General features: G+C 42.9%; 1 protein-coding gene across 2 annotated transcripts in view; it reads left to right on the top strand.

Annotated features, from left to right (window-relative positions):
• The first annotated feature begins 1,710 nt into the window (after positions 1 to 1,710).
• LOC133536103 (unconventional myosin-Vb-like) overlaps positions 1,711 to 23,798 on the top strand; it is a 49,176-nt gene continuing 27,088 nt past the window's right edge. The window contains exon 1 of one of the 2 annotated variants that reach the window (XM_061876310.1): positions 1,711 to 1,995. In XM_061876310.1, the coding sequence (XP_061732294.1) occupies positions 1,969 to 1,995 (27 nt within the window). In that variant the 5' untranslated portion in view covers positions 1,711 to 1,968. The remainder of the gene's footprint in view (positions 1,996 to 23,798) is intronic. The other variant, XM_061876311.1, reaches the window with a different exon arrangement.

Genomic DNA, 23,798 nt, shown 5'->3' with positions numbered 1-23,798 from the left:
TTCCCTTTCGGGGTCGCGGGGGGCGCTGGCGCCTATCTCAGCTACAATCGGGTGGAAGGCAGGGTACACCCTGGACAAGTCGCCACCTCATTGCAGGGCCAACAGAGATAGACAGACAACACTCACATTCACACATTAGTGTCCTCCATCCATCCATTTTCTACCGCTTATTCCCTTTCGGGGTCGCGGGGGGAGCTGGCGCCTATCTCAGCTACAATCGGGCGGAAGGCAGGGTACACCCTGGACAAGTCGCCACCTCATTGCAGGGCCAACACAGATAGACAGACAACATTCACACCCACATTCACACATTAGTGTCCTCCATCCATCCATTTTCTACCGCTTATTCCCTTTCGGGGTCGCGGGGGGCGCTGGCGCCTATCTCAGCTACAATCGGGCGGAAGGCAGGGTACACCCTGGACAAGTCGCCACCTCGCAGTGCCAACACAGATAGACAGACAACACTCACATTCACACATTAGTGTCCTCCATCCATCCATTTTCTACCGCTTATTCCCTTTCGGGGTCGCGGGGGGCGCTGGCGCCTATCTCAGCTACAATCGGGCAGAAGGCAGGGTACACCCTGGACAAGTAGCCACCTCATTGCAGGGCCAACACAGATAGACAGACAACACTCACATTCACACATTAGTGTCCTCCATCCATCCATTTTCTACCGCTTATTCCCTTTCGGGGTCGCGGGGGGCGCTGGCGCCTATCTCAGCTACAATCGGGCGGAAGGCGGGGTACACCCTGGACAAGTCGCCACCTCGCAGTGCCAACACAGATAGACAGACAACACTCACATTCACACATTAGTGTCCTCCATCCATCCATTTTCTACCGCTTATTCCCTTTCGGGGTCGCGGGGGGCGCTGGCGCCTATCTCAGCTACAATCGGGCAGAAGGCAGGGTACACCCTGGACAAGTAGCCACCTCATTGCAGGGCCAACACAGATAGACAGACAACACTCACATTCACACATTAGTGTCCTCCATCCATCCATTTTCTACCGCTTATTCCCTTTCAGGGTCGCGGGGGGCGCTGGCGCCTATCTCAGCCACAATCGGGCGGAAGGCGGGGTACACTCTGGACAAGTCGCCACCTCATTGCAGGGCCAACACAGATAGACAGACAACACTCACATTCACACATTAGTGTCCTCCATCCATCCATTTTCTACCGCTTATTCCCTTTCGGGGTCGCGGGGGGCGCTGGCGCCTATCTCAGCTACAATCGGGCGGAAGGCAGGGTACACCCTGGACAAGTCGACACCTCATTGCAGGGCCAACACAGATAGACAGACAACACTCACATTCACACATTAGTGTCCTCCATCCATCCATTTTCTACCGCTTATTCCCTTTCGGGGTCGCGGGGGGCGCTGGCGCCTATCTCAGCTACAATCGGGCGGGAGGCGGGGTACACTCTGGACAAGTCGCCACCTCATCGCAGGGCCAACACAGATAGACAGACAACATTCACACACTAGTGTCCTATTTAGCCAAAAGTACAGGCCTTTTTTTTTTTTTCATTTTTTTTTTTTTTTAATGTATATTTTTTTTTAATAAACTTTTTTTAATTTTCTATAAATGTCAACATTTACAAACAGTTGAAAAAAATAATCAAAGTAAGTAAAAAAAAAAAAGTACACGCACCTTCCAAACGCTCCACTTACTCCGTGACGTCACGGTGCCCCTCCTCCAATCACAGCGCGCGGCTTCCATCCACCTGACAGGAAAGTCCAGTGCGGCGGAGAGCGGCAGAGGGCCGGGACCTCAACACGCGTGGACCTCTTTCCAGGAAGTGACGGAGGGCCGTACGGACGACAACAACTCTGCCGGGTTTCGGCTTCGGTCCGTCCGAGTTGGGCGAGTTGAGCACCGGGAGCACCGGCGCGCCATGCACCTGCTGTAGCGGCCACATTTCCGGGTTGGACTTTGTTCGTCGTCGCGGAAGAGGAAAAGATGTCCGTCAACGAGTTGTACACGACGGTAAGTCACCGCCTCAGCTCACCTGGAGCCGCCCTGTTGCTCGCTGACGGGGAAAAGAAGACATTTTGTGGTAAACATGAGCGAGGAAGTGGGACAAACAATTCATGTTCTGTGGGAACTTGTTCCGTCGCAAAGTGGATCACGTGATCACTACTCGCCTTCGCTCCTTCTTCTTCTGTCAACAAAACAACTTCAGGACAACTTTGTCCTCCTAAATAATACTTTTCATCCTCTTAAACCTGCCTCCATCTGCTTCCTGCTGCCAAGACCACCCACGGCGCGGATTACTAGGCTTGTGTTATCATTGTTGTGTCATTGTTGGTGATAAACTGTGTGTGTGTGTGTGTGTGTGTGTGTGTGTGTGTGTGTGTGTGTGTGTGTGTGTGTGTGTGTGTGTCATACTTTTTTTTTTGTCATACTTGCCAACCTTGAGACCTCAGAATTAGGGAGATTTTGAAAAGGCCTGCTGGGAGTTGGTGTGTGTGTGTATATATATATATATATATATATATATATGGGAATAAGCGGTAGAAAATGGATGGATGGATATATATATATAAAGTTAAAGTACCAACGATTCTCACACAAACACACTAGGTGTGGCGAAATTATTCTCTGCATTTGACCCATCAATCAATCAATGTTTATTTATATAGCCCCAAATCACAAATGTCTCAAAGGACTGCACAAATCATTACGACTACGACATCCTCGGAAGAACCCACAAAAGGGCAAGGAAAACTCACACCCAGTGGGCAGGGAGAATTCACATCCAGTGGGACGCCAGTGACAATGCTGACTATGAGAAACCTTGGAGAGGACCTCAGATGTGGGCAACCCCCCCCCCTCTAGGGGACCGAAAGCAATGGATGTCGAGCGGGTCTAACATGATACTGTGAAAGTTCAATCCATAGTGGCTCCAACACAGCCGCGAGAGTTCAGTTCAAAGCGGATCCAAGACAGCAGCGAGAGTCCCGTCCACAGGAAACCATCTCAAGCGGATCAGCAGCGTAGAGATGTCCCCAACAGATACAGGCGAGCGGTCCATCCTGGGTCCCGACGAGCGGTCCATCCTGGGTCTCGACTCTGGACAGCCAGTACTTCATCCATGGTCATCGGACCGGACCCCCTCCACAAGGGAGGGGGGGGGACATAGGAGAAAGAAAAGAAGCGGCAGATCAACTGGTCTAAAAAGGAGGTCTATTTAAAGGCTAGAGTATACAGATGAGTTTTAAGGTGAGACTGAGGTAGCATCTCGAACCCCTTGATCACCCCCTGGGAGGTGAGGGGAGCAGTGAGCAGCAGCGGTGGCCACGCCCGGGAATCATTTTTGGTGATTTAACTCCCAATTCCAACCCTTGATGCTGAGTGCCAAGCAGGGAGGTTATGGCTCCCATTTTTATAGTCTTTGGTATGACTCGGCCGGGGTTTGAACTCCAAACCTATTCATTTCAGGGCGGACACTCTAACCACTAGGCCACTATATTAGAGATGTCCAATAATGGCTTTTTTGCCACTATTCCGATATTGTCCAACGCTTAATTGCCGATACCAATATCAACCGAGATAAACAGTGGTGGAATTAACACATTATTATGCCTAATTTTGTTGTGATGCCCCGCTGGATGCATTAAACAATGTAACAAGGTTGTGTGTGTGTGTGTGTGTGTGTGTGTGTGTGTGTGTGTGTGTGTGTGTGTGTGTGTGTGTGTGTGTGTGTGTGTGTGTGTGTGTGTGTGTGTGTGTGTGTGTGTGTGTGTGTGTGTGTGTGTGTGTGTGTGTGTGTGTGTGTGTGTGTGTGTGTGTGTGTGTGTGTCATACTTGCCAACCTTTAGACCTCAGAATTGGGGGGGACATGAAAAAGCCAGCTGGGAGGTGGTGTATATATATATATATATATATATATATATATATATATATATATATATATATATATATATATATATATATATATATATATATATATATATATATATATATATATATATATATATATATATATATATATATACCATATTTTCTTGAATTGCCACTGGGGCGTGGCGCAGTGGGAGAGTGGCCGTGCGCAACCTGAGGGTCACTGGTTCAAATCCCACCTAGAACCAACTTCGTCACGTCCGTTGTGTCCTGAGCAAGACACTTCACCCTTGCTCCTGATGGGTGCTGGTTGGCGCCTTGCATGGCAGCTCCCTCCATCAGTGTGTGAATGTGTGTGTGAATGGGTAAATGTTGAAGTAGTTTCAAAGCGCTTTGAGTACCTTGAAGGTAAAAAAGCGCTATACAAGTACAACCCATTTATCATTTATTTATTTATTTAATTAATTTAAAACCTCTTCTCACTCCTGCGCTTACCAAAGGCATGCGGTAAAGGTAAGCATGCCCTAATTATTTTAAAACCTCTTCTCATTCCGGCACTTACCAAAGGCATGCAGTCAAAATTTGAATGTGATGTAAGGATACCATCATGAAAAGCACATTTAATAAAAAAAAATGTTATTATGGTCTTACCTTCACTTATAAATATAGTCAATGCCAGCTCCTTCTGATAAAAAAGCATTGATAACTAGTTTATAGAAGTCTTCCTTATCTTTCTTCAGTTTTAAAAGTCTCCCTGTCTCGATGGAGATCTTCCTTTATTACCTCCTGCTTCAATTGAAAGTCCAGTTTAGAAAACTGCTATCAGACCGCTGCTATGAGTTAGCTCAGCTCCTCAAGTGCGGACGATGACAGAATTATCCTCGGACAACTCCCCCTCCCGTTCTGCTCCGTGGGTGATCCCTTTATCCCACCGCTGCCACCAGGAAGTGTTATTGTATGAATAATACACTGGGTATTTAGGACTGGAACATGCTTTATTTCAGCCCGGTTGTTTACATAGCCAGCATAGGTGTTACATCCTAAAAGGTCTGTCGTGCTCCCGCCGCATCATATCCGTCCCAGCACAATTCACGTCACTCAGTGTCACTTCTTCTGCAGCCGAGTAGTCGCAAGAAGGATCACTAGCGCCCTCTACCACCAGGAGGCGGGTGTCATTTAATGACTCATATTTGACACACGCAGCTACGGTATGGTGACTGTCTCAAACCGTCGTCTTGCGGGTTCCCAGGACCACCAAGGAAGGACATGGCTTGAGCAGTTTGACATTGTTTTTTTTTCAATAAAACCTCAGTCCAGGTCGCTCTTCCGCCCCTCCTCTCCGCTCGCTCGCCGTCTCCTCACCGCCATCTTGGGCCGGGCTCCGGCGTGCCCTGCCTGTCTGTCAGACCGTCGGCTTCACAGGTATATTAATAAAACATAGCTGCTTACTGTTCTTTTTAGCATACCGGTATTCAATAGCTTGGACCTTAAATCCTACTGAGTAGCTCTTAATCTTCTTCCCTTTATGCGATTTCAAATTACCGGTATTGAAATCAGCCTCCTCCATTTTGAAAATGATGACAAGGGAAGTGTCACTCGTGACGTCACGAGTTTGACCCGGCGGTAATACTAAGCATGCGCTAATTATTTTGCGAAACGAGTTTGACCCGGCAGTAATTCAAGGCAGGCGCATAATATATATGCCCTGCGTCAATTCAAGGAAATACGGTATATATGTATATTAGAGATGTCCGACAATGGCTTTTTTGCCGAGATTATCCAACTCTTAATTACCGATACCGATATCAACCTACACCGATACATACAGTCGTGCAATGAACACATTATTATGCCTAATTTTGTTGTGATGCCCCGCTGGATGCATTAAACAAATTTAACAAGGTTTTTACATGATAAACCAACTCAAGTAATGGAAAAAAATGCCAACATGGCACTGCCATATTTATTATTGAAGTCACAAAGTGCGTTATTTTTTTTTTTTAACAAGCCTCAAAACGGCAGCTTGGAATTAGGGTGAGCATGATGAGGTTGGGGGGGGGTGTATTTTGTAGCGTCCCGGTAGAGTTAGTGCTGCAAGGGATTCTTTGTAGGGCTGGGCGATATGGCCTTTTTTTAAATATCTCTATATTTTTAGGCCATATCGCGATACTCAATATATATCTCGATATTTTGCCTTAGCCTTGAATGAACACTTGATGCATATAATCACAGCAGTATGATGATTCTATGTGTCTACATTAAAACATTCTTGTTTATTATTTAATATCATTAAAATATATAGTCTTTTTAAACTTTCATGCAGACAAGGAAATCACAACTAAGTAAATTGACCAAAACTGAATTTATTAAACAGTAGCAGGTGACTTTTCAAATTATGCTACAAATTTGCAGTAATGCTACTTTTAGTAGCAACGCTTGTGCCCCACATTTGACAAATTAAAGTTGTCTATTCGACATCTACCAGTTTGAAGCCGAACCACCGCTGCTGTTTTAGTTGGGAATGAATTCTTCCTTCATTTGTTACCAGATTCGCACCTTCTTTCTCTCGTATTACCACTCGCACGGCTCCGCTAGCATCACAGCTAACGTTACCCATGCTGCTACCTCTCTGCTCCGGAGGGCCTATACATATGTGACGTATGACGTGACAGTATGTGACGTAAGTAAGAAGGTGCGCTTGTTTTACCTCTCCGTGAGAATGAGAGGCAAAAAAGAGTGAAAGAGAGCATGTAGTTTAATGCCCGCAGCTAAAAGCAACTGCGTGAGAACGTATACTCGAATATCACAGTATAGTAATTTTCTATATCGCACAGAGACAAACCCCCGATATATTTGGTCTGTTGTGTTCATGTTGTGTCACGGTGCAGATATTCTCACGAAAATTGTTAGTCATTCTTGTTTGGTGTGGGTTGACAGTGTGGTGCATATTTTCAACAGCGTTGAAGTTGTTTATATGGCCACCCTCAGTGTGATCTGTATGGCTGTTGACCAAGTATGCCTTGCATTTACTTGTGTGTGAGAAGCCATAGATATTGTGTGACTGGGCACGCAAAGGCCTTTAAGGTTAATTGGCGCTCTGTTCTTCTCCTTACGTCCGTGTACACACGTGTAAAAAGTCATTTATTTATTTATTTATTTTTAAGCCGATACTGATCATTTCCGATATTACACTTTAAAGCATTTATCGGCTTGCTTATCCCTTGTGTGGTGTTCGGTTCTGTGGGACCCGTTTTTATTACCAGAAAGATGATCCAATTAATTAATTTTTCAAACTGAGACTCACTGACTTTGGCTCATTTTCTGTGAAGAACATTAATCAGAATACATATTTGATGACCATACACAAACCCCCCCAACACCTCCGCCCCTTACACATTTCTATTTCATAGAAGGTGTCCAGGACCACTGGACCCGGGGCTAATAGAAGTGTGGGAATTGATGTTCTGTGTAACACACACACACACACACACACACACACACACACACACACACACACACACAGCAGGCCTAGACAGGAGGAGGACAGAGTGTAGGTACACAGAACATCAGAGGGTCAAATGTGCGAGAAAATGAGAGCAGACAGTGTTGACAAACAATGTTGCAACCTTGTATGGGAACCGCAGGTGCGGAAACTCAAAAGAAGAATCCCTGTGGGACGCAGAAACTGGCAGAGAAATTTTCCATGCATCGTTCATATTGTTGTTACTCAACCAGCGTTTGTGGGTTTGATGGACTCCTTACATTTTGTGGCTTTTAATGCCTCACAATCAAACACTTTTATGTTAAAATACTGAAGAGATGTTTATTTGGATAAGATAAACATCTGTTCAGTATTTAATAGGGATGCACCAAAATTAAAATTTGTGGCCGAAGCCGAATAAAATTTAAACGCTTGGCCGAAGGCCGAATACCAAATACCAAATAATGAATGCAGTTTTTCACAACTTTTTTATATTGCATAAATAGCCTAGGATAAATATTTAGACATGTTTTTCAAATAAAGTATTTTTTTTATTGAATATTGACATTTTTTTAATATTCCAGTAGCCTTTGCTTTTCAAAAAAAGCACAAAGTTTTTCATTTATATTAGGCCTTCAAACAAAACATGCATTCCAAAAAATAAATAAAGTGCATTAAAGTGGATAAACCCACAACAAATGAATTATTGTCCTTTTGGCAAAAGTCTGCTTAGCCACAGTAGATATGCTAATAATGTAAACAGAGGCCCCAGTAAATCTCAATAAGTGTGTGCTTGTAACCTCATACACTTATACAGGTACACAACATATCCCAACGTCACCGCACGTTGGTTGATTGCGTCACCGCGTCAAAAAATTGCGTCACACGCCACTATTCGGCCTTGTTTTTAACTCATTCCACCGAAGGCCGAATGTGGCTTTTTTGCCATATTCGGCCGAATATATTTGGTTACCGATTAATCGGTGCATCCCTAGTATTTAACATAGAAGTGTTTGACTCTGAGGCATTTAAATGCCACAAAATGCATGGAGTCCATCAGACCCACAAACGCTGGCTGAGTAACAATAATATGAACGTTACACAAGTTAAGAAAACTGCTTACTTAAAAAAAAAACATGACACTATTTGAGTAGCCTTTGTTCTGCCATTTGCGTACTGGCAAGCGATCTCTGAATCCAGGAACATATCCTTCATGGATTTGTTAAAAACATCCGCAAATGAGAACAGGATGTTGCTTGCAGCTACCAGCATAGCCATCTTTGTCTCGGCATAAGTATCTACAAAATTTGCATGCAGTAGACCCCTTCCCCTTCGAGCTGTCCTGGAAGAACTGAAATGATTTTTTCCAACCATTTTGGAACTTCCAAGCGTACTTCTTCTTACCCGTCGTCGCCATGTCTCTTCTTCTGCTTCGTCTTCTGTTCTGATTGCCGCGCTTGACTTCGAGGGGTAACCGTTGTTATTATTATCCGGACGGAAACGGCGCCCAGTGAAGGATGGTTTAGCAATATTGTTGGAAGGAAATCAGGAGAAAGTCGGGAGAATGGGTGCACCGGGAGATTTTCGGGAGGGGCTCTGAAATTCGGGACTCTACGGGGAAAATCGGGAGGGTTACATTCTTGTTGTGTGGTTGGGTATTATCATTATCAATCAATCAATCAATGTTTATTTATATAGCCCCAAATCACAAATGTCTCAAAGGACTGCACAAATCATTACGACTACAACATCCTCGGAAGAACCCACAAAAGGGCAAGGAAAACTCACACCCAGTGGGCAGGGAGAATTCACATTCAGTGGGACGCCAGCGACAATGCTGACTATGAGAAACCTTGGAGAGGACCTCAGATGTGGGCAACCCCCCCCCTAGGGGACCGAAAGCAATGGATGTCGAGCGGGTCTAACATGATACTGTGAAAGTTCAATCCATAGTGGCTCCAAGACAGCAGTGAGAGTCCCGTCCACAGGAAACCATCTCAAGCGGATCAGCAGCGTAGAGATGTCCCCAACCGATACAGGCGAGCGGTCCATCCTGGGTCCCGACGAGCGGTCCATCCTGGGTCTCGACTCTGGACAGCCAGTACTTCATCCATGGTCATCGGACCGGACCCCCTCCACAAGGGAGGGGGGGACATAGGAGAAAGAAAAGAAGCGGCAGATCAACTGGTCTAAAAAGGAGGTCTATTTAAAGGCTAGAGTATACAGATGAGTTTTAAGATGAGACTTAAATGCTTCTACTGAGGTAGCATCTCGAACTGTTACCGGGAGGGCATTCCAGAGTACTGGAGCCCGAACGGAAAACGCTCTATAGCCCGCAGACTTTTTTTGAGCTCTAGGAATCACTAATAAGCCGGAGTCTTTTGAACGCAGATTTCTTGCCGGGACATACAGTACAATACAATCGGCAAGATAGGCTGGAGCTAGACCGTGTAGTATTTTATACGTAAGTAGTAAAACCTTAAAGTCACATCTTAAGTGCACAGGAAGCCAGTGCAGGTGAGCCAGTACAGGCGTAATGTGATCAAACTTTCTTGTTCTTGTCAAAAGTCTAGCAGCCGCATTTTGTACCAACTGTAATCTTTTAATGCTAGACATTGGGAGACCCGAAAATAATACGTTACAGTAATCAAGACGAGACGTAACAAACGCATGGATAATGATCTCGGCGTCTTTAGTGGACAAAATGGAGCGAATTTTAGCGATATTACGGAGATGAAAGAAGGCCGTTTTAGTAACGCTTTTAATGTGTGACTCAAAGGAGAGAGTTGGGTCGAAGATAATACCCAGATTTTTTACAGAGTCACCTTGTTTTATTATTTGGTTGTCAAATGTTAAAGTTGTATTATTAAATAGAGGTCGGTGTCTAGCAGGACCGATAATCAGCATTTCCGTTTTTTTGGCATTAAGTTGCAAAAAGTTAGCGGACATCCATTGTTTCATTTCATTTAGACACGCTTCCAACTGACTACAGTCCGGCGTTATGTGATCGTCGTGTCGCCTCGCTGGACATCATAGTATTAGTCCGTTCCAGTGTCAAAGTGTGTCCAGGCCGTGTTTGATGTTTCATACAAGTGTAAAAAAAAAGTGAAGCAGTATTGGAGGGTATGAAACGTGTCTCACTGCCTTTGAATGTCTGTACTGGATGTAACTTCCTCTTGTCCTCTCTTTTCAAGCTTTGTGAGACTTTAGAATTCCCAAATTGTTCACAGTTGAGGTCACGTCAGTCTCTGCTGGCCATTGGTTAGTACGGTGGCCTAGAAGTGCAAAAGACTATTTTATAAAACAAATTGCAATCGCAGAAAATGCAATAACAAAAGGCAAATAGTTTTCACGCACAATTCCAAGCCTTGATGTTGGTGCCAAGCAGGGAGGTAATGGCTCTAACGGAAATACATTTTAAAATATTTGGCTTTTTGGCTCTCTCAGCCAAAAAGGTTCCCGACCCCTGCTATATAATATAAAACATGTTTTCACTTATTTCACCTTTTTAAGTTCATTCACAGTTTTGATGCCTTTAGTCACAATCTACAATGTAAATGGTCATGAAAATAAAGAAAAAACACATTGAATGAGAAGGTGTGTCCAAACATTTGGACTTTACTGTACATCTGCCAAAAATCCAATCTTTTGTGTAAATATTTTGACAAATAGGAGACTCATTATTTAAGTAAAAAGACAAGGCATGGTTCTTATACTTTCTGTAACATCCAGGAAGAAATTATATAAGCCTGCTTGAAAAATGTCTCATCTCTTAGCTGCAAGAAGGGGCTTAGAGTTGATTTTTTTTTTTGCAATATTCCTCACGACTATTGATTGATTGATTGAAACTTTTATTAGTAGATCACACACTACAGTACATATTCCGTACAATTGACCACTAAATAAGTTTTTCAACGTTAATCAATTCATGGTAAACCTCACAATGTTTTGAATCCATAAACTGTTATAAAATTGTTCAACACCAAGTAGCCGGGAAGTTTTTATGGCAGGGGTCGGGAACCTTTTTGGCTGAGAGAGCCAAAAAGCCAAATATTTTAAAACATATTTCCGTAAGAGCCGTATCATTTTTTTTTAACACTGAACACAACTAAACACGTGCATTTTTAAGTAAGACCAACATTTCTAGAGTATAACAGGTCTCTTATTCTTTGTAGTAACATTGTTATTCTGAAGCTAACTGTGGAAGGGGCGTGGCCTGCGGGCCTGCAGCGACAGGTGCGTAGATGGCCCACCTGGGCCTTGTTATCTGATCACCTGTCGCTCTGTTATAAGCAGCAGCCAGGAGGAGAGACTGGGTTTGGGCTGGAAATACTATTGCTGGAAAACAACTGAGAGACTTATTGAAAAATAAAACAATATTTTACCCTAAAACAGGCTCTCATGTCGGTGCTTGGGGGTCTGAAGAACCCCCAGGAGGGCAAGCCCCACACTAACCAATAATAAATAAATAACTTCTTACCATTAACGCAACGTCTTGAACAGGTGCGGTAGAAAATGGATGTTTTATAATTTTAACATTATTTTTAACACTGTGATTACAAGTGGAATTATTCATCACTTATCGTGTTAAGCAACGTTAGGTCAGATTTATCAGAGAGCCAGATGCAGTCCACATCTGGCTCTAGAGCCATAGGTTCCCTACCCCTGTTTTATGGCGTACAAAAATCCCATATTTCACCAATTTCCACAGGAAATGTCCTATATTTTCTTATACAAATGTTGGCGATCCTCTGACCCGCAGAATCAGACACACAAAACAAAAGTGTTTGTGAAATCCTATGATGTTGTTTAGCGCTAAATTAACCACAACATTGGCACCGCATCAAAGATTATGTCACTGCTGGTCCAACGGTTCCTCAAAAATAATGCCTTAAAGCATGGGTGTCAAACTCTGGCCCGCGGGCCAAATCTGGCCCGCCGTGTAATTTAATTTGGCCCTTGAGGCAATATCAATTTAGCATTAGAGCTGGCCCGCCGGTGTTATACAGCGTCGGTGCCGCTGAAACACCGCTAATACTCATACTTGCCAACCCTCCTAATTTTCCCGGTAGATTCCCGAAGTCCAGTGCCCCTCCCGAAAATCTCCCGGGGCAACCATTCTCCCGAATTTCTACCGATTTCCACCTGGACAACTATATTGGGGGCGTGCATTTAAGGCACTGCCTTTAGCGTTCTCTACAACCTGTCGTCACGTCCGCTTTTCCTCCAGCGTGTCACATATTTGTGGCTTTTACACACACACACACACAAGTGAATGCAAGGCATACTTGGTCGACAGCCATACAGGTCACACTGAGGGTGGCCGTATAAACAACTTTAGCACTGTTACAAATATGCGCCACACCGTGAACCTACACCAAACAAGAATGAAAACACATTTCGGGTGAACATCCGCACCGTAACACAACAGAACAAATAACCAGAACCGCTTGCAGCACTAACTCTTCCGGGAAACTTCCAGCAAACTGACCAACAATTAACGTTTTATTCATGCATTTTCTCTTGCTACTTCAAGGCTTGAATTTTTGGTTCATTCATTATTGTTATTTTATTTTCAAATTTATTATTAGCCTGTGGCAAAAAATTGATATTTACCTCAGAAAATTGCAAATAGAAAAAAAGACATACCATTTTTATTTAAATTTTATTTGATATGCCATTGATATTCTTTTAATTATTATTATTTGAAACTGGATTTTGCATGTCACTAAAGTTATATAAGCCTTGCTTGTTCAATATTTAATGCAAAACTTGTTTGGGTCCCTATTAAAAGATTTATTTGTTCAACCTTGGCCCGCGGCTTTGTTCCGTTTAAAATGTTGGCCCACTCTGTATTTGAGTTGGACACCCCTGCCTTAAAGCCTTGTCCCGCTGTTTACGACATTTACGATTCATGTTTAAATAACTTTTACCGCAAATTAATATCCAAAAACCGGTAATAATTGGTATCAGTATTGGCCCAGTAAATCTGTAATATTTGGAGTTCTAGCACTGCCAAACAACAAAAGAGACATACAAAAGTATATTTGCATGAACAGCATTTCCATTAACAACCACAACTCAAAATGTCAGCACTCCCTGTAACTGAGATTTGGGAAATTACCTGATGGAAATAAATGCCAATCTTTGTTCTCACGCCAAATCAGTGAGCATGAATACATATTTGTGTTTGACTGTTTAATCATTTGGCTGTGCTGATCTATGGGTGTGTCACGCACTAACATTTTGTGTGGTACGTTGACACCAGCAGTTTATATTTTCTACTAAATTATCTTGCGTGACTCTAGCGACACACAGGTTTATTCTATGCAAAGGTTATTTTGAATTACTTGCAACGGTAATGACGAGAGTGTGATTAAGGCTGCCGCGCCTTTTATATGTTACTTATTAGGGACCGCATGTCCCTTTGGGACAGAGGACCCTATTGAATTTCTAGCATTTTATTCTATCTTTATTTCTTTATTATTATTCCGAAGCTTTGAGCTGTAATTTGAGCTCCTTAACATGCTTCGAAATTCACCAAATTTGACACACACATCAGGACTGGCGAACATTGCGATTTAATCAGCAAAAACCTAACCCCAAAACTAAAAACTGCGCTCTAGCGCCCCCTAGGAAGAAAACACAGACAAAACTGCCTGTAACTTCCAGTAGGAATGTTGTAGCGACATGAAAGAAAAACCTCAATCAATCAATCAATGTTTATTTATATAGCCCCAAATCACAAATGTCTCAAAGGACTGCACAAATCATTACGACTACGACATCCTCGGAAGAACCCACAAAGGGGCAAGGAAAACTCACACCCAGTGGGCAGGGAGAATTCACATCCAGTGGGACGCCAGTGACAATGCTGACTATGAGAAACCTTGGAGAGGACCTCAGATGTGGGCAACCCCCCCCCCCTCTAGGGGACCAAAAGCAATGGATGTCGAGCGGGTCTAACATGATACTGTGAAAGTTCAATCCATAGTGGCTCCAACACAGCCGCGAGAGTTCAGTTCAAAGCGGATCCAAGACAGCAGCGAGAGTCCCGTCCACAGGAAACCATCCCAAGCGGAGGCGGATCAGCAGCGTAGAGATGTCCCCAACCGATACACAGGCGAGTGGTCCATCTTTGGTCCTGACGAGCGGTCCATCCTGGGTCTCGACTCTGGACAGCCAGTACTTCATCCATGGTCATCGGACCGGACCCCCTCCACAAGGGAGGGGGGGGGACATAGGAGAAAAAAAGAAAAGAAGCGGCAGATCAACTGGTCTAAAAAGGAGGTCTATTTAAAGGCTAGAGTATACAGATGAGTTTTAAGGTGAGACTTAAATGCTTCTACTGAGGTAGCATCTCGAACTGTTACCGGGAGGGCATTCCAGAGTACTGGAGCCCAAACGGAAAACGCTCTGTAGCCCGCAGACTTTTTTTGGGCTCTAGGAATCACTAATAAGCTGGAGTCTTTTGAACGCAGATTTCTTGCCGGGACATATGGTACAATACAATCGGCAAGATAGGATGCAGGTAGACATGTAGGTCTCACTTAGACCTAGATTTCATACACTGACATCCTTCAGCAAAAATCAACAGGAAGTTTGCAATTCCCCCTTCAAAACAAAAGTTTTGTAAAAACACTCACCTTTGCCTCTTTGAGCTTTAATTTGAGCTTCTTAACATGCTTCAAAACTGGACACACACATCAGGACTGGCAAAAATTGCGATCTAATCAAAAAACCTAACCCCAAAACTCAAAATTGCGCTCCAGTGCCCCCTGGGAATAGAAGACACAGAAAAAACTCCTTGTAACTTCCAGTAGGAATGTCATAGAGACATTAAACAAAAACCTCTATGTAGGTCTCACTTAGACCTACATTTCATATATTGACAACTCCCAGCAAAAATCAACAGGAAGTTTGCAATTCCCCCTTCAAAACAAAAGTTTTGTAAAAACCGGTCACCTTTTCTCAAACATTATCTCCTGTGAGCGCGTTTGTCGTGTCTGCTTCAAACTACCACAAGAGAGAGATTGAACCCTTCTGATTAAAAGTTGATGAAAGAGTTTTAATTACTGCTATGGTTTTGATGTTATCAGCCTTCAAATAACCCCTGCGCTGAAAACCATTTCAAAGATGGCCGCCGTGCACAGACACAGTGAGGGAGACGGTTTTTTTTCCGTACCGTCTGCTGCTGGTGCGCACGCACCAACATTTGTGGGGGAGGGGCTGTGATTGTTTATACCAAGATGGCTGCCAGGTGCTATAGCTAGGCCGGTATGTTTTAAAGTTGTCGTTTGGATACTTTTCTAAATAAAAGGGACCAGAAGAAATGGCATTATTGGCTTTATTTTAACCAAAAAAGTCTTATAGTACATTAAACATAAGTTTCTTATTGCAATTTAGTTCTTAAATAAAATAGTGAACATACTAGACAACTTGTCTTTTAGTAGTAAGTAAACAAAGGCTCCTAATTAGTCTGCTGATGTATGCAGTAACATATTGTGTCATTTATACACCTATTATTTTGTCAAAATTATAAAGGAAAAACTGTAAAAATGGATTATTAATCCACTTGTTCATTTACTGTTAATATCTGGTTGTTTTCCGTTTCAACATTTTCTATCTACACCAGTGTTTTTCAACCACTGTAGTGTGCCGGGAGATGCAGTCTGGTGTGCCGTGCGAGATTATCTAATATCACCTATTTGCTTTAAAAATATTTTTTTGCAAACCAGTAATTATATCTGCAAATGTTGTGTTGTTGGTGCAGTGTACAACTCAGCAGAGCAACCATGTAATACTCTTACATATCAGTAGGTGGCAGCCGGTAGCTAATTGCTTTGTAGTTGTCGGGAACAGCGGAAGGCAACGTGCAGGTAAAAAGGTGTCCAATGCTAAACCAAAAATAAACAAAAGGTGAGTGCCCTTAAGAAAAGGCATGGAAGTTTAGAAAAGGCAATGCAGAACAAAACTAAAAGTGAACAGGCTACTAAATAAACAAAAACAGAATGCTGGACGACAGCAAAGACTTACTGCGGAGCAAAGACGGCGTCCACAATGTACATCCGAACATCAATCAATCAATCAATCAATCAATGTTTACTTATATAGCCCTAAATCACTAGTGTCTCAAAGGGCTGCACAAACCACCACGACATCCTCGGTAGGCCCACATAAGGGCAAGGAAAACTCACACCCAGTGGGACATCGGTGACAATGATGACTATGAGAACCTTAGAGAGGAGGAAAGCAATGGATGTCGAGCGGGTCTAACATGATACTGTGAAAGTTCAATCCATGATGGATCCAACACAGCAGCGAGAGTCCCGTTCACAGCGGAACCAGCAGGAAACCATCCCAAGCGGAGGCGGATCAGCAGCGCAGAGATGTCCCCAGCCGATACACAGGCAAGCAGTACATGGCCACCGGATCGGACCGGACCCCCTCCACAAGGGAGAGTGGGACATAGAAGAAAAAGAAAAGAAACGGCAGATCAACTGGTCTAAAAAGGGAGTCTATTTAAAGGCTAGAGTATACAGATGAGTTTTAAGGTGAGACTTAAATGCTTCTACTGAGGTGGCATCTCGAACTGTTACCGGGAGGGCATTCCAGAGTACTGGAGCCCGAACGGAAAACGCTCTATAGCCCGCAGACTTTTTTTGGGCTTTGGGAATCACTAATAAGCCGGAGTCTTTTGAACGCATATTTCTTGCCGGGACATATGGTACAATACAATCGGCAAGATAGGATGGAGCTAGACCGTGTAGTATTTTATACGTAAGTAGTAAAACCTTAAAGTCACATCTTAAGTGCACAGGAAGCCAGTGCAGGTGAGCCAGTACAGGTATATATGTATGTATATATGTATATAAAGGTATATACAGTATAGGTATATATGTATGTATATATGTATATAAAGGTATATACAGTACAGGCGTAATGTGATCAAACTTTCTTGTTCTTGTCAAAAGTCTAGCAGCCGCATTTTGTACCAACTGTAATCTTTTAATGCTAGACATGGGGAGACCCGAAAATAATACGTTAGAGTAATCGAGACGAGACGTAACAAACGCATGGATAATGATCTCAGCGTCTTTAGTGGACAGAATGGAGCGAATTTTAGCGATATTACGTGACATGACAATCAACAATGTCCCCACAAAAAAGGATAAAAAAAACTGAAATATTCTTCAATGCTAAAACAAAGTAGATGCGGGAAATATCGCTCAAAGGAAAACATGAAACTACTACAGGAAAATACCAAAAAAAGAGAAAAAGCCACCAAAATAGGAGCGCAAGAAGTAAAACACTACACACAGGAAAACAGCAAAAACGTCCAAATAAGTCAAGGTGTGATGTGACAGGTGGTGACAGTACACCTACTTTGAGACAAGAGCTATAGTCATGCATGCTTGGTTATGCTTTAAAGGGGAACATTATCACAATTTCAAAAGGGTTAAAAACAATAAAAATCAGTTCCCAGTGGCTTGTTTTATTTTTCGAAGTTTTTTTCAAAATTTTACACCTCCCGGAATTTCCATAAAAAAAGCTTTAAAGTTCTTGATTTTCGCTATTTGCGATGCGACCGTCCATTTCCCTGTGACGTCATACAGGGCTGCCAATACAAACAACACGGCGGTTACCACAGCAAGATATAGCGACATTAGCTCGGATTCAGACTCGGATTTCAGCGGCTTAAGCGATTCAACAGATTACGCATGCATTGAAACAGATGGTCGGAGTATGGAGGCAGATAGCGAAAACGAAATTGAAGAAGAAATTGAAGCTATTGAGCGAATAGCTATTGACGCTATTCGGCCATAGCGTGGGTGTACCTAATAAAGTGGCTCATAGCATGGCTGCCTTATTAGCATCGCCGGTAAAATGTGCGGACCAAACGATCAGGACTTTCGCATCTTGTGACACTGGAGCAACTTAAATCCGTCGATTGGTAAGTGTTTGTTTCGCATTAAATGTGGGTATCCAGTTTCAAATGTACATACAGCTAGCGTAAATAGCATGTTAGCATTGATTAGCGTAGCATGTTAGCATCGATTAGCTGGCAGTCATGCTGCGACCAAATATGTCTGATTAGCACATAAGTCAACAACATCAACAAAACTCACCTTTGTGATTTCGTTGACTTAATAGTTGCAAATGCATCTGCAGGTTATCCATACATCTCTGTGCCATGTCTGTCTTAGCATCGCCGGTCAAATGTAAAGACACTCTGGTACATTCAATGGGGGTCTGGCGGCAGATTTCTTGCCAGTGGTGCAACTTGAATCCCTCCCTGTTAGTGTTGTTACACCCTCCGACAACACACCGACGAGGCATGATGTCTCCAAGGTTCCAAAAAATTGTCGAAAAAACGGAAAATAACAGAGCTGAGACCCGGTGTTTGTAATGTGAAAATGAAAATGGCGGGTGTGTTACCTCGGTGACGTCACGTTCTGACATCATCGCTAAAAGACGGATAAACAGAAAGGCGTTTAATTTGCCAAAATTCACCCATTTAGAGTTCGGAAATCGGTTAAAAAATACATGGTCTTTTTTCTGCAACATCAAGGTATATATTGACGCTTGCATAGGTTTGGTGATAATGTTCCCCTATAAAGTCATATCCAACAATTGCGACAACAACTTTTCCTGTCAACTGAGTTTCGTTTTTTTCAAGGATTTCTGCTGGTGGTGTGCCTCCGCATTTTTTCAACGCAAAAAATGTGCTTTGGCTCAAAAAAGGTTGAAAAACACTGCTCTACAGTTTTGTTAAAATGTAATAATCACTTATTCTAGTTGTTTGATACTTTACATTCGTTCTGGATGATACCACAAATGTAGGTATCGCTCCAATACTAAGTAGTTACAGGATCATACATTGGTCATATTCAAAGTCCTCATGTGTCCAGGGACATATTTCCTGAGTTTATGAACATAATATGATTTTTTTTAAAAGGAAACAAGATTTTGTTACGATAAAAAATATTGATGTAATCACATTAAATGAAATCATCCCCTCAATTACCCCCAAAATGGATGAACTCGCTGGAATAAAAAAGACAATATAACATACATCCATAAGGTGCAAGCATGTGAAAAAGTGCAATATATTTATCTCTACAGTAGAGATGCGCGGATAGGCAATTATATCATCCACAACCGCATCACTAAAGTCGTAATCTACCCGCTGTCCACCCGAACCAACATTTTATCAACACCGCAACCGCCCGCCCATTGTTATATATCAGGGGTCGAAAGTTTTACCATTCATAAATCTGTATTGACCCGTTTGAAAGAGAATAGAAGATAACGAGAGCCGCAAACATTTTTGCGACTGTCTGCTGGTGCTTATTCAGATAACGAGATTAAAGGTGTGCTATGAAGCCATTGACTTTTGACCCCTTCAACAACATGTACAAACTGTTTGCCCATCCAGTAACATGTTGTGTGCAGCTTCCGCAGACACACGTACAAGATTAAAAGGCAATACTGGGTGACACAGTGTACACTGATGGTTGTGATATAAACAATTTTAACACTCTTACTAATATGCGCCACGCTGTGAAGCCACACCAAACAAGAATGACAAACACATTTCGGGAGAACATCCTCACAGTAACACAACATAAACGCAACACAACAAATACCCAGAATCCTATGCATCCATGAGTCCCCTGACTGTATTATACACCCTGCTAGCACCAAACCCCCCCCCGTGCTTTGGTAAGGTGGGTTGTGAGGATGTTCTCCCGAAATGTGTTTGTCATTCTTGTTTGGTGTGGCTTTACAGCGTGGCGCATATTGGTAAGAGTGTTAAAATTGTTTATATCACAACCATCAGTGTACTCTGTGTCACCCAGTATGCCTTTATATATTATTTATATATATATATATATATATATATATATATATATACATATATTCATTCAATTATATATTCACCTTATTGCTTTTTTTATCCTGCACTACCATGCGCTAATGTAACGAAATTTCGTTCTTATCTGTGCTGTAAAGTTCAAATTTGAATGACAATAAAAAGGAAGTCCAAGTCTAAGTAGTATCGACTAGATCCACTCTTGTAGTTGATATCATTACAGTGGAGGTCAGGTGTGGATCCATCCATGGCATTTGTTTACATTCAGCAACGGCTTCATCAATGGTGACGCCGATTAGCCGAATCCCTTTTTGATAGACAGCTTCATGAGCGAATCAGCAAGCTTAAAATATGAAACCACTGCCAGAGCATTTTTGAAGTTCCATTACATTGTTCCATGTATATATGGGGAATATTATTATCCCCATGTTGACGTTTTTCTTTTGAAAAATCTAGCATCTTTATATCTCTTCTGTTATTGGAGACTGTAGTCATGTTTACAGTAGCTGAAAATGAGCTTCCCCTTCCTGAAAGACCAGCAGCCGCCATTGTGCAATAATAACAATTATGACCATACAGCCAAACGATAAACAAAAAAATTCAAATGACTAATAACACAGTTTTGTTTTTAAATGTATGTACAACATGTTTAGCCTTTAAAAAAACAACAACAACAATATGCATCATCAACAATTATGCAAATTATATGACAGCGGCATTGAACACTCCCCTAGCCACGCCCCCACCACTACAACTACATTGTCTTCTTGTCTGTTCCTGCTTGCTCTTACTTTGTGTTACATAATCAGCAGAGATGTCCGATAATGGCTTTTTTGCCGATATTCCGATATTGTCCAACTCTTAATTACCGATTCTGATACCGATATATACAGTGGTGGAATGAACACATTATTACGCATAATTTTGCTGTGATGCCCCGCTGGATGCATTAAACAATGTAACAAGTTTTTCCAAAATAAATCAACTCAAGTTATGGAAAAAAAGTGCCGTATTTATTATTGAAGTCACAAAGTGCATTATTTTTTTTTTTTAACATGCATCAAAACAGCAGCTTGGAATTTGGGACAGGCTCTCCCTGAGAGAGCATGAGGAGGTTGAGGTGGGGGGGCATATTGTAGCGTCCCGGAAGAGTTAGTGCTGCAAGCGTTTCTAGGTATTTGTTCTGTTGTGTTTATGTTGTGTTACGGTGCGGATGTTCTCCCAAAATGTGTTTTGTGTGGGTTCACAGTGTGGCGCATATTTGTAAATGATAAATAAATGGGTTGTACTTGTATAGCGCTTTTCTACCTTCAAGGTACTCAAAGCGCTTTGACACTACTTCCACATTTACCCATTCACACACACACTCACACACTGATGGAGGGAGCTGCCATGCAAGGCGCCAACTAGCACCCATCAGGAGCAAGGGTGAACTGTCTTGCTCAGGACACAACGGACGTGACGAGGTTGGTTCTAGGTGGGATTTGAACCAGTGACCCTCGGGTTGCGCTCGGCCACTCTCTCACTGCGCCACGCCGTAACAGTGTTAAAGTTGTTTATACGGCCACCCTCAGTGTGACCTGTATGGCTGTTGACCAAGTATGCGGTGCATTCACTTGTGTGTGAGAAGCCGTAGATATTATGTGATTGGGCCGGCACGCAAAGGCAGTGCCTTTAAGGTTTATTGACGCTCTGGACTTCTTCCTACGTCCGTGTACCAGTCCGTACAGCGACTTTTTAAAAAGTCATACGTTTTACTTTTTGAAACCGATACCGATAATTTCTGATATTACATTTTAAAGCATTTATCGGCTGATCGTTTTGGCAGTCCGATATTATCGGACATCTCTAATAATAATACTTGTAATAAATGTAGTTTATTTTTTACAATGGAGGTGATGACTTTTTACTCAGGGGAGCGGCTCTATGGGCTTGATTTCATTAACACAATAAAGGCATCCTATTCCATTCTGCTCTGTGTCTGGATAAACACATTAGCTGCTAGCCATCAGCCACAGGACCAAAAATAAATTACCGTATTTCCTTGAATTTCCGCCAGGGCGCTAATTAATTTAAAACCTCTTCTCACTCTGGCGCTTACTAAAGGCATGCGGTAAATTTAGGCCTGCGCTTATAAATTTGAGTGTGACGTAAGGATACCATCATGAAAAGCACATTTAATGAAAAAAACTTTATTTTGGTCTTACTTTGACTTATGAATGAAGTCCATGCGCAGCTCCTTCTGATCAAAAGCATCGATAACTTGTTTATAGAAGTCTTCCTTATCTTTCTTCAGTTTTAAAAGTCTCTCTGTCTCGATGGAGATCTTCCTTTATTACCTCCTGCTTCGATTGAAAGTCCTGTGTGGAAAACTGTTCTATTTTAGATATGTAATCCTCCATGTTAAAAGTGCAAGCGAGAGGAAAAAAATAACGATCGCTGCTTGTTGTCACTTCTTCTGCAGCCGAGTAGTCGCAAGAAGGATCACTAGCGCCCTCTACCACCAGGAGGCGGGAGTCATTTAATGACTCATATTTGACACACGCAGCTATGGTATATTAATAAATCATAGCTGCTTACTGTTCTTTTTAGCATATTCAATAGCTTGGACCTTAAATCCTACTGAATAGCTCTTAATCTTCTTCCCTTTATGCGATTTCAAATGATTGAAATCAGCCTCCTCCATTTTGAAAATGATGACAGGTGAAGTGTCACTCGTGACGTGACGTGACGAGTTTGACCCGGCGGAAATTCTAAGCATATGCTAATTATTTTTCGAAACGAGTTTGACCCAGCGGAAATTCTAGACATGCGCTAATAAAAATAATATTTTGCGAAAGGTGTTTGACCCGGCGTTAATCCTGAGCCGGCGGTAATGCTAAGCATGCGCTAATTATTTTGCGAAACGAGTTTAGGAAGGCGCATGCTATATACCCGGCGGCAATTCAAGGAAATACGGTATCAGCCTTTGTGATTAGAATGGAAAGGCATTAACCGATCACATGCTTTTTTTTTTAAATGAAATTGGCCCCTACTATTCATTAACCCATCAATTTTCCTCCGCTTATCCGAGGTCGGGTCGCGGGGACAGCAGCCTAAGCAGAGTAGCCCAGACTTCCCTCTCCCCAGCCACTTCGTCCAGCTCTTCCCCGGGGATCCCGAGGCGTTCCCAGGCCAGCCGGGAGACATAGTCTTCCCAACGTGTCCTGGGTCTTCCCTGTGGCTTCCTGCCGATTAGACTGTGCCCTAAACACCTCCCTAGGGAGGCGTTCAGGTGGCATCCTGACCAGATGCCCGAACCACCTCATCTGGCTCCTCTCCATGTGAAGGAGCAGCAGCTTTACTCTGAGCTCCCCCCGGATGACAGAACTTCTCACCCTATCTCTAAGGGAGAGACCTGCCACCCGGCGGAGGAAACTCTTTACCCGTGATCTTATCCTTTCGGTCATGACCCAAAGCTCATGACCATGGGTGAGGATGGGAACGTAGATCGACCAAATTGAGAGCTTTGCTTTCCGGCTCAGCTCCTTCTTCACCACAACGGGTTGATACAGCGTCCGCATTACTGAAGACGCCGCACCGATCCTA

Source organism: Nerophis ophidion, linkage group LG17, assembly GCF_033978795.1.
Source record: "Nerophis ophidion isolate RoL-2023_Sa linkage group LG17, RoL_Noph_v1.0, whole genome shotgun sequence".
Classification (NCBI taxonomy): Eukaryota; Metazoa; Chordata; class Actinopteri; order Syngnathiformes; family Syngnathidae; genus Nerophis; species Nerophis ophidion.
This window is presented reverse-complemented; position numbering and strand designations above follow the sequence as displayed.